We start from the raw sequence: 14,514 nt of genomic DNA, 5'->3' as shown, positions 1-14,514 counted from the left end.
GGGCTTCAGTTGATAAACTCAGGCAGCCCCCAACTGGAAGGATCTCCAAGAGCATTTGCCATGCCCTTTTTCTGTCTTCTACGCAAGGGCTTTCTCAGTATTAAAAAAGATCTTTTTAAGTTTTCTTCACCTCTTCTCATCGCCCTGTTTACCTGTTAAAGTTGGCACCGTGTACTGGCTATTCAGAGAGCACATGGTTCTCCTTATTAAAACAGCAATAGTAATGCTTTACTATTACTGATATTATTGTTGCTGTTTTATACTGTATTGTTCATTTCTAGTGCATGTGTGTTGCTTAAGATCTCAGTACTAGATCAGTTTCCCACTGAGCTGGGCACTGTAAAAGCACAGAAAAAAAACCCTTTGATTGTACAAATACTAATGTAGCAAAAAACCCTAGGTCCTTTTTTCATGCAGATTGCCTGATTTAGAAAGCTATTCCTGGTCTCATTACAGCTTTTTGTTTATGCTAAGCTGGTACTCAACCACTGACTTCTCTAAAAGAAAGACCCAGTAATACTTGTAAATTTTATGTAATAAAAGTCCAACCAATTCAGTCAAGGTCAAAAGTGCTTCTGTGATCACCCATCCACCTTGCTACCCTTTCAAAAATAATTTTAGAAAATAGATCTGCTCTTTTAAAAATTTACATGGCCCTACCTCTTTATGGACAAGTTTCCACAGAAACACATTCTCCTTCCTGACCACACATTTTCATGGGATAAAAACTGCTGTGTACTAACAACTATAAAGTACTAGGTGCATTTTAAAAGTTAGTTTGTTTGTTTTTACAGCAGTTTTTCCCCTTTATTTTTCATCAAAACCAGGGAAATTCGCTTTTTGGCTGTCAGAAGAGCCTAATCATTTAATCCAGGTGATCCTAAAGGGTAGTCCAGTCCATGAATATATTGACACCTACTATTTCCTCTTTTGCATTCCATTGCCTGAATTAACTGTATAGAAAAAGTCACTGCCGGGTGGCCACCTGACTTATACATTTATATATGTATATTGTTGTATAGATGCTGCATATTTTTACCTTTTTTTTTTTCCTCAGAGGACTGTCATCAAAAAGTTAGAGTAGAACCATGCTTAGCTTCAGAAATAGGATATACCCTGCACTTATGATTGGGTAGTAAATGTTAGAAAAAAAGTTTGTACTTAAGGCCAGACTGGATGAATTATTGCTGATAAAGCATATTTGTCAGGGTTACACTGCATCGTCTTAAAAGGCTGATGAAAAAGTTACGCACCACAGAGTAGGATATGGACAAACCCTACAAAAAGTTTTCCATCTGTTGCCATTAATTTAAAATGACAAAGCAAACTTGGTTATGCTTAAGTCATGCACACGTGTGATGCGCTGATCCGTTGGCCGTCACATGGTCCTACTAAAAAGACGACCGTGTTTTGGAAGGGACTTCCAGAGAGGGCTCTCCGACGTTTCCAAGCGTGGGATCGCCACGCTGGTGTGCCCACCCTGCGCCAAGTGAGGAGGAGGATGACGGCAGTTGCGGGAAGGCCTGGCCTGGGGCTCTGCCTTCAGGTCTGTTCCTCTAAAACTGAGACACGACGAGCGAAAGAAGAACATTTTAAAGCACCTGAGCTACAGAGAGGGGGCTCACCCACATAACCTAATTTCAAGGTCTCCAACGGGTATCGCTCCCCGGGAGTCAACCTGGAAACCGTGACTCGAGGCTGACGGGTTTATTTTTTTTTTCTTCAAGCCAATGTTTGCTTGGAGTTTTCATCTCCCACGCACACGCACGCCCCGCTGCCGGGGGCCACCACCCCGCGGGCCACCGATGTGCGTGGATCGGGCCGGGCCGGGCCCGCCGCGCCCCTGGGAACGCGCTGCCCTTCACTCCACGCGAGGGCCGGGCTTCCCCAGTTCAGACAAGTCCTTGCCCCGCTCCCGCGGCGGCGGGTTTAGGTGCGACACCGTCCTGACATGTTGTAACTAGTTTCCACACCCACCGCGCCTCAGAGAGACGGGAAGTAACCTGCGATGAGCCCTGCGCCTCCTTGACTCGCCGCCGCGATCGCAAGCAGCCGGATCGAACCGCTCCGGAGGTGAGACCCCCCCGTCCCCCCCCGTCCCCCCCCCCCCCCACCGCGGGGCACCGGCGCCGTGAGTGGGTCTCCCTTCTGTCTCCCCCCCCCCCCCCACCCCCGGGACTGGGACCGGGGACGGCTCTACCCCCGCCGACCCCCGCCCTCTCGACGGGGAGCGTGAGGCGGCCGCCCCCCCGCCCCGCCAAAACCGCGGGGCCTGTGAGACGGGGGCGCGGGGGATCGCGAAATGGAGGCGGCGGCTCCGGCCGCGGGCACCTGAGGGGAGCGGGAGGAGGGGGGGGGGGGGGGGGGCGCGGGGTCCCTCGCGGGGCCGCGTCGCGCAACCCGTCCGCCCCCCCTCTGCGGGACCGGGGTCCCGCGGGGAGCTGTGGGCCCCCAGCGTGGCCGGGGGTGACCCACGCGCGGTGTCCTCAGGGCTGAGGCGTGTCCCCCAAGCATGTGGCGGTGCCGCCTGGTTCCCGCCGTTTATGCCTGAAAAGTTAACTTTCTGGTTTAAAAAGGGGGGAAAAAAAAGAGAGAGAGAAAGAAGCAGGAGCGCTTGCGGTGCCGTTTTTCGCTTGAATTCGATGCCTTTTGCATCCACGGAAAATACTGTAATTTCATTAATAATGAAATAACTGCCTGTCACTGCTTAATGTAGGCGATTATCATTTATTCTTGACACAGTTTCTTCGTACAAAGGGCTGGTGGAAGGCAGCTGTCGTAAAATGCCTCTTTATTCTGTTAAAGGCTGGTCACGCTGGGCCCTTAAGCGATGGGGAGGGTCCTCAGCAGAGAGCTCAGGTGGATGCCCCAAAACCGATACCTGAGAGAGGGGCTCGCGACAAGATGTTCCCGCAGTTTAAATTTCCCCTGACTGAGGTGGCGAGGTTGAAACTTCATGCAGAAACTATCCAAGCAGTCACATTTCCTTTGGGAAAGAGATAAGGACATCCCGAGGAGAGGAGAGCATCATGGCCAGGGCCTTGCCAAGGACCAGCTGAAGGAGCCTGAGGTTAGAGCTGCTCCCCCAAGTTGCTGAATAGGAAATTTTTCAAATCCTGAGAATATTAGTAAGGCAGGGAAGTTGCTTGTCTTTAGCTCTAGCCTGGAGGACTGTGCTCCTGGAACCACCGCAGAATGTTGCATCATTTTCTTCAGTGGGCATTTGTCATCTGCTGCTTTTGTGGAAGCTGGGATACTCTCTGTATCTTTCTGCAGAAAGGCACATTTACTTTTCTTTCAAAGAAAAAGCTCTCTTCTTGCTGGGTTCCTGATAATGGCACTGGAAAGGTCCGAGCATGTTGCTCATAGAAGGACAAGATGATCACATCAGTGCAGGATTCAGAGTTTTTGTTCTGCAGCATAAGATTCAGTTTTAGCAGCTGCGTGGGAGTTTAAATTCAATTTAAGCCTATTAATGGCACTTAATAAAAAAAGTTTGAAATAATTGATACCTGTGTCCAAGCAGCGAAGACGGCTGATATGCTGGGCTGGGATTAAAAGCCAAGGTTATTTCTCAGAGGATGAACAACAGCTTTCCTGGCACTGGTAAAATTTGTAATCATGTACATGAAGTCTGATAAAGCTCTGGAAGCCTCCAGAGATGGGCCTCATTCTGCACAACCTCGCTAAAAGAATTGTTGACCTGAGTAGGATCTTTGAAGAATCAGGTTGATTATTCTGAAATCATTATACATGGTTGAAGAAGACACCAAAAAGTTTATTTTAGAATTTTGTCTAAACCTCTGCCCCTCCATCCAAAATTACATTGGTTTGATAGGTACGTTTCCTACAAAATAGCTCTAACCTTCTAAGGAGGAAAACACCTGTGTCAAGACATCTAGTGCTTTTGTCAAACAGATATGAAGCCATCATTTTGATTTGGGAGTTTTCTTCTGTTTCTTCTCATGAATGTATGGCATGCTGATGTCCTTCATTCCAAAAACCAGAATTAGAATTTTCTCATTTGTCTCATCTGTTCTGTGATTTATTTCCATGCTGACAGATTTTACATTTACTTTCTTAAATAAATGCGCACTGCTTTAAGCTTCTTTTATAAACAACACTTGTAAATCAAAGATCAACATCAAAGATGTAACTATCCTAGTTTGGAAGACACTGCACTAGAAGTCTCACCTTTCCAAGATTATGGTATATTTATACCTGCTTTCAACATAAGTCTGAGCATAAGTTACTGCATTTGACCTATGCCACAATTAATTAATTCATTGTTTTCAATGAAAAGTCAAACAATATACTATACTATTACAAAAAACAAAAGAACCAAACCAAACGAAAAACACACGTGAGCCAGCACACACACGCAATCATTTTTTGCCTTTTATTTGTTCATAACATTCAGTATTTTATATTGCACAAATTAACATATTAAGTATAGTCCTGTTCCCTTATATTATTTTCAAAGGAAAGAGTGAGTGAGAAGAAGAAAAAAGGGATTTAGACAAGCTTTTGAAATAAACACGTCTTTCTCAACTGTATATATGAAATCAGTGGCAGAATTCCTATTTTAGAAGTATATCCATTACAAAGTAATAAGAATTTTAGAAATATCTTTCATTTGCCTTTGTAAAATCACACTAAGCCTTAAATGTCATAATAAGACTGACTGTTTTATTACACTGTTTAGACTGGTACTTGTCCTGGAGGGCCCTACAAGAGGGTTGTATTAGATTCTCAGTAAAGTCACCTGCATTAGTGTTCAGACTCTTCAGAACAACTCAGCTGAGTAACTCTGCATTTTGAACTCTTGGTAGTTTTTCGTTCTTCATCTAAAATGTCTTGAAAACCTGTTCCAGATGATTGGCTTCCATGGGACACCAATGCAAAAGTTTTAATTTTACAAGATTGTAAGAGTTTGCTCTTTGAATCAGTCTGTCTCGGCTGTACCGCGTGCTTGGTTCTCTGTCTCCTTACACCGCAGACTGTATCTGCATCTGGGCAAAGTGAAATGGTATCACTCCTATTTTATAACTTTTTATTTCTACCTGTGAGAGCAGTGTAGAGTGAAGCCTTGGGTGTCTGTCACAGGAATACATGTAATTCTCGGTCGGGGGAGAGCAGTCAGAACCCTTTCGCTTGCTGCTTTCCAGTTCACCACAAAGAGCTACTCTGGAAGCAGCCAGAAACACTCCCTTCCCCCAGGCTCGAAAGCAATCCTATCTGGGAAGATCTACCCTGCTACTTGGCTGAGAGACAGGATTCAAATGGAATTATTTCATATGACATGCTGATGCCAGCCTCAGATCTGGATTTTTCTTTCTTGGTCTTTTTTTAAACCTCAGACTTCCCAAGTTCCTCAGAAATCTTGGTTTAATTGAACATTTAATTGGACTTTGGAGTATCAGTAGTGTATGGAGATTCTGATTTTCATTCCTTTAGGTTAATGTAGATAATTTACATTTCCTTTCAAGAAGGTTTAAACTGTTCCCAGCAGACAGTGGAAAGCAAATGCACTGTTGGCAAAAATATCTGAAAGGTCTTGATGTGAAGAGAGAATTGTGTTATGTTTATATGCCAGTAAATGAAATCAGAACTCTGCACGACTATTCCTTGCTGTTAAACTGCTATACTATTAATTAGGCTTGTAGGGAAACCCAGTGTTAACTTTCAAGCTATACTTTTTATATGCTTTTTGTAACTATTCTGCCTTCACTGGATGTCCTTCCTACTTCTGCTATCTTTCTCTTAAGCTTCATGCCCTAGCCCTGAAAGATGAAACAGTGCTACCATGTATCTCATGCTCATGGTTCTCTCATGAAAATTCTGCCTGCTCCCCCCCTCCCCACATTTTTTTTTTTTTGGTGGCTAACCGGTCCAGTGCAGAAATTCATTGCAGTTTAGGTTTTAGGCAAGCATTAGAGTTGCTGGAGGAGTTGCTGGAGTCCTGTAGGCTTGCACAAATGTGAAGGAAGAAACATTGGCCATTTGTCCTCTCTCTACCTTAAATCCCGAATTGTCACAGCAGAAACCAACCCTCTCAGCTCTTATTAAATGAAGTAAAAAGATGGTAAGAACGAATTTATAAATCGGCAGCAGTAAATAATTTATTATTAATGGGTTTTGGGGAAAAAAAAAAATATTAAGATTAAAGCAGCCGCTCCTTTTGGCAGAAGGAATGAGCAGGGTGGAAACTAGACATCATATTGCTGATTCAGAGTTTGATCCCAGATGTGGGAGGAGAAATCTTTCTGGAGTTCCTCATAACTCACTGAAATGAGGTAGGCTGGTCCTGCTTCGGAGCAACAAAATGGATTAGATCAGCATGGGAGAACAAATAGATAAGGAGAAGGACCTGAATTACTGCGGTTTCAAAGAAGTTGGAGAAAAGGAATGCGCTGCAGAGAAAGATTAATGCATCAAAAAGTAGAAAATCAATGGGTTTCTGAAGTGTTTCTCTGAACACCACTCTCAGTTGTTATAGAGTTTCTAAACACAACCTACAGTAGTGTATTGGAGCATACATTGCGTATCTATTGGTGTTATTGGTACAGATCTTCAGTGTATTATGAGCTCTGCTGTAGCTTTTAATATAAGAACTTCATCAAATCACTTAATTATGTGTTTACTTTTGTCATATGTAGAAGAAACTCTTTATCTAGCTCTTTAATATTCATTTGACGATATTAATCCCTGAGCCTTTTCAGAACATTTTTAAATTCTTGGAAGGTGCTAGAAAAACTTAGAGCAACATTACCAGAAAAGTATTTTGAATAAAATCTGTGTGCATGTCATAGATCTCTAGAAATATTGATTGTTTTCTTACTTTTCCCTCTTTACAGATACATTTCATCAGCTCACGAATGGAAGTTTAAGAGACTTTATACAAAATATATATGAAAATGGAAACTTCATCTTTGCTATCGTCCTTACATGATGAATGCAGATCAGACAACTATATTGAACCTCATTACAAGGAATGGTACCGAGTAGCTATTGATGCTCTAATTGAAGGAGGTTTAGAAGCCTACAAAGAATTTCTTTCCAAAGAGAGATGCTCAGAATTCCTAGCCGATGAGGAAATTGATTATATTTTGAACAATGTTCACAAACTTCCCCAAAACACAATTTATTCCTCTAACAATGCCATTGATGACACCTCTTCCTCGGGAACATACTGGCCTATTGAATCAGATGTGGAAGCTCCAAATCTTGACTTAGGTTGGCCCTACCTGATGCCTGGAATTTCTGGTGGCACAAATATTGATCTGCTTTTTCATCCACCACGAGCACAGCCTTACACCATAAAGGAAACTATTCGGAAGATGATACGAGATGCAAGAAAGGTAAACATGAAAAATATTATTGAAAAGAAAAATGTGGCAATAATAGTCTAGTTGGTGTCTTACTAGAGGCTTTTTTTTTCTTCTGGCAGGAAAAACAGTCTGGCTGCTAACAATTCAGATGGAAAGGTTTTCCACAGACTGAGATCGGTCCATTGATATCACATGCACCAATGTTATTAACCTTATTTACAAGGGACCAGGAATTAATTGGATGGATTAATGAAGCATAATTACCATTTTATTGTAATGCTGACCAGTCCATGAGAAATTTGTAGATAATCAGCACACCTTTTCTTTGACCTCAGTTGAATATACCTCAAGTGATACAATTCTGTCTAACTTGAGGATATATCCTAAGGTTTCTCTTTTGTGTCAGTGGAAACATGCATCGACTTGGCACGGTAGACAGCTGTTATAAGAAAATAACACCTTGGTGTACATCTGACTCGTGTACCTTGACAGTCTCAGGTTTTGTGATTTTGCATGCCAACTGTCCTTGCAGAAATTAGTCAGAAAGTATTAAAGAGAGCTCAGAAGAAAAAAAAAAAGAGGCTTAGGCAACAAGAAAATAGATTTTAGTTGGGTACTTACCTTAATTTCTGACTAATGACTAATTTATAAGAAGTGTGGACACTTCTGCAAATGTACTCGTCTCCACTTAGGGGCACTTGCATTTTGAGTTTCCTAAGGCACACCCAGCATACACCTCAGTGTAGGGGGTACTGTATGTATAAACCACCTTTTGCTTTCCAGTGTCAATTTTAAAAAAACACCAAAAAATGTATTAGCATGCAGTCTGTTTGACCCTGGGCAACGTTACCTCGTTAAACAGATGTGACAAGGTTTCAGAAGTATTCCTAGCAAGTACGTCACACTCCCCTTTCTTCCTCGTGAAATAAATTGGGTTCTGTGTGACTCTATGGGCTTCAAATTGGTAGGATGGGTTCTAGCTCGAGTGCATCCATAAATGCTTCAGTGCCTGAAATGTGCACGTAAACATGTGCAATGGCAATGGACTGAAAAAGGCGGGGAAGGGAAGGACAACATCTTTTTACATTGTCTCTCCTTTATTTAAGTAAAGCATATAATTTGTTAGCATAATAGAGTTATCACTAGGCCTTTTATCCTGCAGTTTACAGTCTAGAATGACTGTATGCTCAAGGAAGAGGAGACTTAATTACTTCTCTACCTCTTTGTACCTTTCAGAGTGAGATTTGGTGTTTTCTGCTTTTGTATGTAGTGAAGCTTGACCGTGGCTTGCCCAGGATACTCTCCGATCTTTTTCAACTGCAGCTCCTGAGCTACCAATGTATCCACTGTACGGGAAACCACAGAAACTCTTTGCCAAGACTGGTTCAGTTTTGGTACAAGGTCTTGATACGCCACGATGAAAGGCTGCCTCCTGTTAGCTGCCATGCTTTTTGTGCCTAGCTGGCTGTCTGCATGCAATCCAGTCCCTTTCTGATGGCTCTCTTAGCTGGTGGTGCTGCCTTGTAAAATGCCATTGAATGCAGCTGTGGAGAAAAATTAGATGCAATTCTTACCCCTCTTCAGAAAAAGGTTGAGTGCATAGTATATTGGGTCTCCAATGTGTTTGTAGTGCTTCCACTTTATAAAGAGGATGTTATGCACATGTCACTGTCAAATCTGACAGCTGAAAGGTTTGTTCAGTTGATCAGCACAACCTAAGCAGCAACAGCCATTAACACTTTTGATACAATGATATGGGTTGGTCGCTTCAGGAAGCAGCAATTAAATCTAAAAGGCAAAGTGTTGTTCAGTCTCTTCTGTCTGCAGAGGCATAGAAAAGTTTAAAGGATTTCTAAGTAAGGTTAAGTAAGGTATTTAAAACATGCTTACAGTAGGCAAACACTTTGTAAACAGGCTAACCTACTTCTCCTAAGCCACTTATAAAAATATAGTTATATTAAACAGGGTTCTTTGTTATATAGTAGTGGAGATGTGTAGTCTTGCGAGAATATTCAAAGGAAATAGGAAAAGGTTATACATGAAAACCAGAAACCTGTAAAGAATAAACAAGTTCTTCAGCAAATCACAATAAACCAATACAGCTCTAAGCAAAATTTCAGAATTTTGGCAAACTTCTGTGGGAAAATAAACAGACTGTTGGAGGTGGGCATATTCATACCACCTAACTTTAACCACCAAACCTGAGTGCCTGAGTTCAGGCACTGATTTCCCTGGGCTACGTGAACACTCGGTGCAGTAGGAAACCAGCTCCTACAAGGGCAAGGCAGAGAATGTTTCTGCACTGATTCACCCCATGAAGGAACCCATTCTATATATTTATATCTATATACTAGCCCAAAAATTTATGAAGGAGAATGAGCCAGTTGCAACCTAGATTCTTTTGAGTATTTGGAGATATATAAGGATAAGATGACATTATTAGTGGACTTACTCTTGACCTCTTTCATGCTTGATGCATCACAGTGTCACTCCTTAAAATGATCATTACATATGTTAATTTTGACCTTAAGAAGAGATGTTGTAAAGAACATTAAGCAACTTGCTTGCTGACAGTGTTTTTTCCTGACTAAAGAGGAAAATCATCTGTAAGGCTATGCAACACTAGACTAAAAACAGTGACTATGAAAAAGTGTCGTAAGAAAATCTTGTCACTTACGTGTTTCTTAAATGCATAATCTGCATAAAAATTATGCACATCACCTTCATGGTAAGTACAGGCAATATAATACAGGAGTTTTTCTTACATGAAGGATCAATATTTTTAAATCCTAGAAAAATGAGGTAACCCTTTCAAAGAGATGAAACCATGCTTGTGATATGTTTCTGAACTTAGAGCAAGGCAACTGTATTGTACATGGGATGGCTTTACATTGCAGTCTATACTACAGCACTTCTGAGGGACAGGTGTGATGTTAGCAGAGTGCCTTAGGTCAAACCTAACATGTCAACAAGCTGGGTTTACTGTTGGTGTAACTAGACCTCATCTCCAAATGATAGAGCATGCCAGCAACCCTCCTCTGTCAATACAACACTGTGTTCATACAAGGAGCTGTTTGGCGTGACTGTGTCAACTGGGGAGACACGAGTCTTTTTTAGATGTTGATATAACTGTGTGGGGAAGAAAGCACTGCAAGGTCTGTCTGACCTTAATGATGGATGGACTTCTGAAAACAAGCCAGTGGCCTTATTTCTCGTGTGTTTTGGAGGCTTCTACCTTTAATCATTGGCAGGTTTCCGGCTTCTCTGAAGCTTGAGGTGCTCCTACAGCCTGACTCATCCTGGCTGGGCTGTCTGAACCACAACTGATAGTGTTTAGTAGTTTTTCCTGAGAAGATTATTCATCTGGGAAATGGTATCAAGATGATTACTCATCTGTGTCAGGTTAACGTGAAACTTCCTTCTCTTGCTATAAAGTAACACAGAGACTTCAATAATGAAGCGTCTTCTCCCTGTATGACTTGTCCTAAGAGTTGCCTCAAAACCGTCCGTTATGAGGGTTGTACATGTGTGCAACAAACAGCTCGTACTATCTTCTCAGGCGTGATTGACAGGGTGAGGCAAGAGGGAAAGGACAGGACAGAGCACCAAAGGGTCCTTCTGGCAGTGTGTTTTTCTCTTACTTCATTAACTGGATTCCTCTCTCCACCACTGAGACATTCCTACACGGTTTTAGAGAGAATGTATAGCTCTAAGTCTTTTAGATTGATATCCAAATAAGGATCAGCTCTTCCTGGAGAGAATTCAAACCTGTTGTTTAAAGAACCATGTTGTTTAGACAACTCAAGGATTGATGGTTTGCAGCACAAGACAGAAAACACTGAAGGACTTCCCTGACATACTTTTGGGATTTCTGATGGAATGTATGAAGTTGCATGCTATTCAATAAATATGCAGTACTTTTCACTGATTTTATTTTACTCAAGTAGACTAGCACTCTTAAGCTTAGGTTCGTAAAATCAGTGATAGTTGTTAGACTTTTTTCAAAAGTTAATTGTTTAGAAGCTTAAATAGAAATGTAGATGTGTGTTATCATTTTGGAAAATCAAAAAAGGCAGTTGTTTTTGCTGAATTACTCATGATTGGGCTTCTTAATGTGAGAAAGGGTTGCAAAACTTGGACCCTTGGGAAAGAATTAAGTTACACTGTAAACAAGCGCAACTTGTTATTAAGTCTTACCAGACCCACTGTAGGTAGGCCCTTAGTAAGTCAAAAAGGACTTTCTTTGAATTCTTGTGAGAGTGAGTTATGTACAAAATCTAATGCCTGTGTTGTCTTCTAGAGCACTGGACCTAGTCAAATAAACAAAAACAGTTGACTCATTTTAGAATCATATAAAACGGAAAATATTTTCTTACAGTTTGGGGTTGGGTTTTTTTGTTTTGTTTTGTTTCAGGCAAGAGTGAGAGGTTGTGTATTACAGAAAAAAATGGTTATTCACTATTGATCTCATTTGATCGTGTCTATAATATAATAATAATAGTCTAGTACTGGCTGCAGTCTAGTATGAAAGAAAGTCAAATTCTTTACATGCCTATATGAAGAGTGATGTTTTTATACAGAAAGAAACTTGTAGAATATGGGTGTGTTGAGCAATCTTTTTTTACTCTCTCAACAATACTCTTTGCCAACTATTTTAAAAATAATTTGAACGCAGACTGGAACAATGATAATGAATCGTGCTTGTGGCAATGCTTGTCTTAGCTTATTAATTGCAACAGTCCAACCAGATGAGAGAGGGGCTACAGTTTTTTGTTCATAAAAGCTAGAGCAATCTGCTGAATTGAAGGAGGGAGAATAGATAAATGAAATAGTCATCCCACTCAAAAGTTTTCTGTGTTATCTGTAGAGTGTCTGATAAACAGTGGATATCTTTTTTAAGGTGAGAATAACAGGTGGAAAGACACAGTTCCCAGCTGAAGATGTATAGGCAACATTTTCCCTGCCAAAATATTCTACCCCACGAGGATTTCAGCAGGTGTTTTTTGGTTCAGCTGCTACACTGAAGGGTGCATTCATCATTCACTTCCACTTACCTTCTGTTAAATGACTTGCTGTTGGTTGAAAACCAGCATGGCACTCATGAGTACGGTTTCCAGGTGAAACATGATTTTTAGCTTTTGATAGATTTATTAGAGAGAGTGAGGTCACGTCCTAGCTTTTCTAATCACGCAGGGCACATGCCATGCATTGGAAGAGGACATGTGTCTTGCTCTTGGTGCTATTATTGTGTGGCTCAGTATCAATTTTTTGCCATCTGCTCAGAACGAGTAATTATTTCAGGTATTTTAGCTGCTTGGGTTTGCCTTTGGAGTCTTCACACTATTTTACTTGCTTGTCCCCTTGTCCTTCTGCCCTCCCACCCCCTCCATGTAAGGGTAGTCCCAGAGCAGTCAGAGCAGTGCACTTATAATGCAGACAGAGAGGGCTGCCATCAATGGGACACATCTGCAAGCACTTTTATAATCTGGACAACGTGGGACTTCTGCAAAATGCATTTCTTATACCCAGTTGCTCTAAACATGAAACCCACAATTTTTCCTGGTAACCCTCCCGTTAAAATAATTTTTAATCAGTTGTAGTGGGTTTTTACTCATAGATTTCTATCAGGCCAAAGGATTGCAAGGCTATTTTGACATCTTTGTTACTGTTATTTTATACTAAAAGATGTAATTGACTAATTTATAGGTATTGCTATTTTTATGTCACAACTGTGCTAATGTGTTATCAAAATATCACACCTCCATAATGGATTTCAAAATGGAATAGGGAAAAATGAAGGCCAGATCCCACAGGCAGCTGTATTTCATTATTAATATCCGTCTCATTCACATATATATATATCTGAAGTAAGCATACACATACGCTTTGTAGCAATATTTTTTCATTAAAATATTCTCATTGACATCAATCTTTGTCAGTCAAAACAAAAGTGCTGTTAAAAAGTCATTTACGCTTTTTGCACATTCAGTAGCTTAAAATGTTCTTTATCGTATTCAACAGTAACTTTGTACCAGAATATGCTGAAGCAATTATAGGTCAAAATATGCTATAAATACAAAACGGTTGATTTCAAATAATTTTGCCCAGGCAGAATGCTTCTTTCAGTGCCCAGTCTAGTGTATTTGGGTTTGTCCCTCTCCTTTTCTTGCTTGTAAAAAAAAAAAAACCTGATAAAGTTGAAGTGCTATTTTTGTTCTTCTGAATTCCTATCCTCAAGAGGTCTGAGTTTTTCTAATTTTTTTTCAGCCAGGGAACAATCTTTCCTGAAGAACTATAGGCTTAATCACTTCACATTCATATTGCCATAGGCCTTTTTGATCTCTTGCAGTTTTAGCATAGCTTTTGATCTCTGATAGCTTTCCAACATAGCCAGTGATGCTCTGAGGGATAGGGGACACATTTTGGGTTATTTTAAACTTTAAATTTGTTTGTCATGTATCAGAATTTGGAAACTAAAATATTATACTATCTGTGATAGAATTCTAAATGAGCATAGCTTGGTATACAGATACCTGCAATACTGCAGCAGTATTTGTGTGATACAGTGTGATAGAAACTACATGGGAAGTGGAGAACTGCTGATGTGGAGCAAAACAAAAAGCACAAAAATCCAAAGAGAGCTGCCAGTTCAGAATTTCCCATTCTTCTGTTTTGAAGGAGCGGGATTGAATGCCATGTAGTTATGTGTATTAAGTTTCCTCATATATCAGATCTGAGTACCAGTATCTACTTCACTTGTAATTATTTCAGAACAATTTGCTTAATGCTCTGTTATTTTCCCCGAGGAGTACTGCAAATGTTCCAGCACAGGTGATAGAGGAGTCAAAGTACACTTCAGTATTTACCTTTCTAAAAAAAGGGCAGACTTTGCCATTGATACAAGTGTGATCACGCCTTTCCGTTTAGCCTGTTGATAAAGTATGTCTATAACCATTTTCTAATAAAGAAGTGCTTTTCTGTGCAATAAAAGTTAAAGTCCACATTTTAAAAATGCTGTCAGCATGCTTGAGATCTCACAGGGCTTTTACTCTTTAAAATTCTACAGTAATTTACCTATGGGAAGAAAGAAGCAGTGGCCATCACAACAGTAACAGGGCGTAACTGGCATTGAGCTTGCAAGATTAGTAGGATCTGCAGACACCCATAAAATGACTCACCTGAA

The 14,514-nt window shown here is 40.8% G+C and overlaps 1 protein-coding gene across 1 annotated transcript in view; it reads left to right on the top strand.

Annotated features, from left to right (window-relative positions):
- Window positions 1-1,992: 1,992 nt before the first annotated feature.
- Window positions 1,993-14,514, top strand: part of FAM83B (family with sequence similarity 83 member B) — a 50,201-nt gene continuing 37,679 nt past the window's right edge. The window contains exons 1-2 of the mRNA XM_049819362.1: window positions 1,993-2,073; window positions 6,858-7,361. Of these exons, the coding sequence (XP_049675319.1) occupies window positions 6,912-7,361 (450 nt within the window). The 5' untranslated portion in view covers window positions 1,993-2,073; window positions 6,858-6,911. The remainder of the gene's footprint in view (window positions 2,074-6,857; window positions 7,362-14,514) is intronic.

The sequence above is a fragment of the Accipiter gentilis genome, chromosome 16, assembly GCF_929443795.1.
Source record: "Accipiter gentilis chromosome 16, bAccGen1.1, whole genome shotgun sequence".
Lineage (NCBI taxonomy): Eukaryota > Metazoa > Chordata > Aves > Accipitriformes > Accipitridae > Astur > Astur gentilis.
The sequence above is the reverse complement of the archived record's forward strand: the minus strand, read 5'-3'. Positions and strand labels throughout refer to the sequence as shown.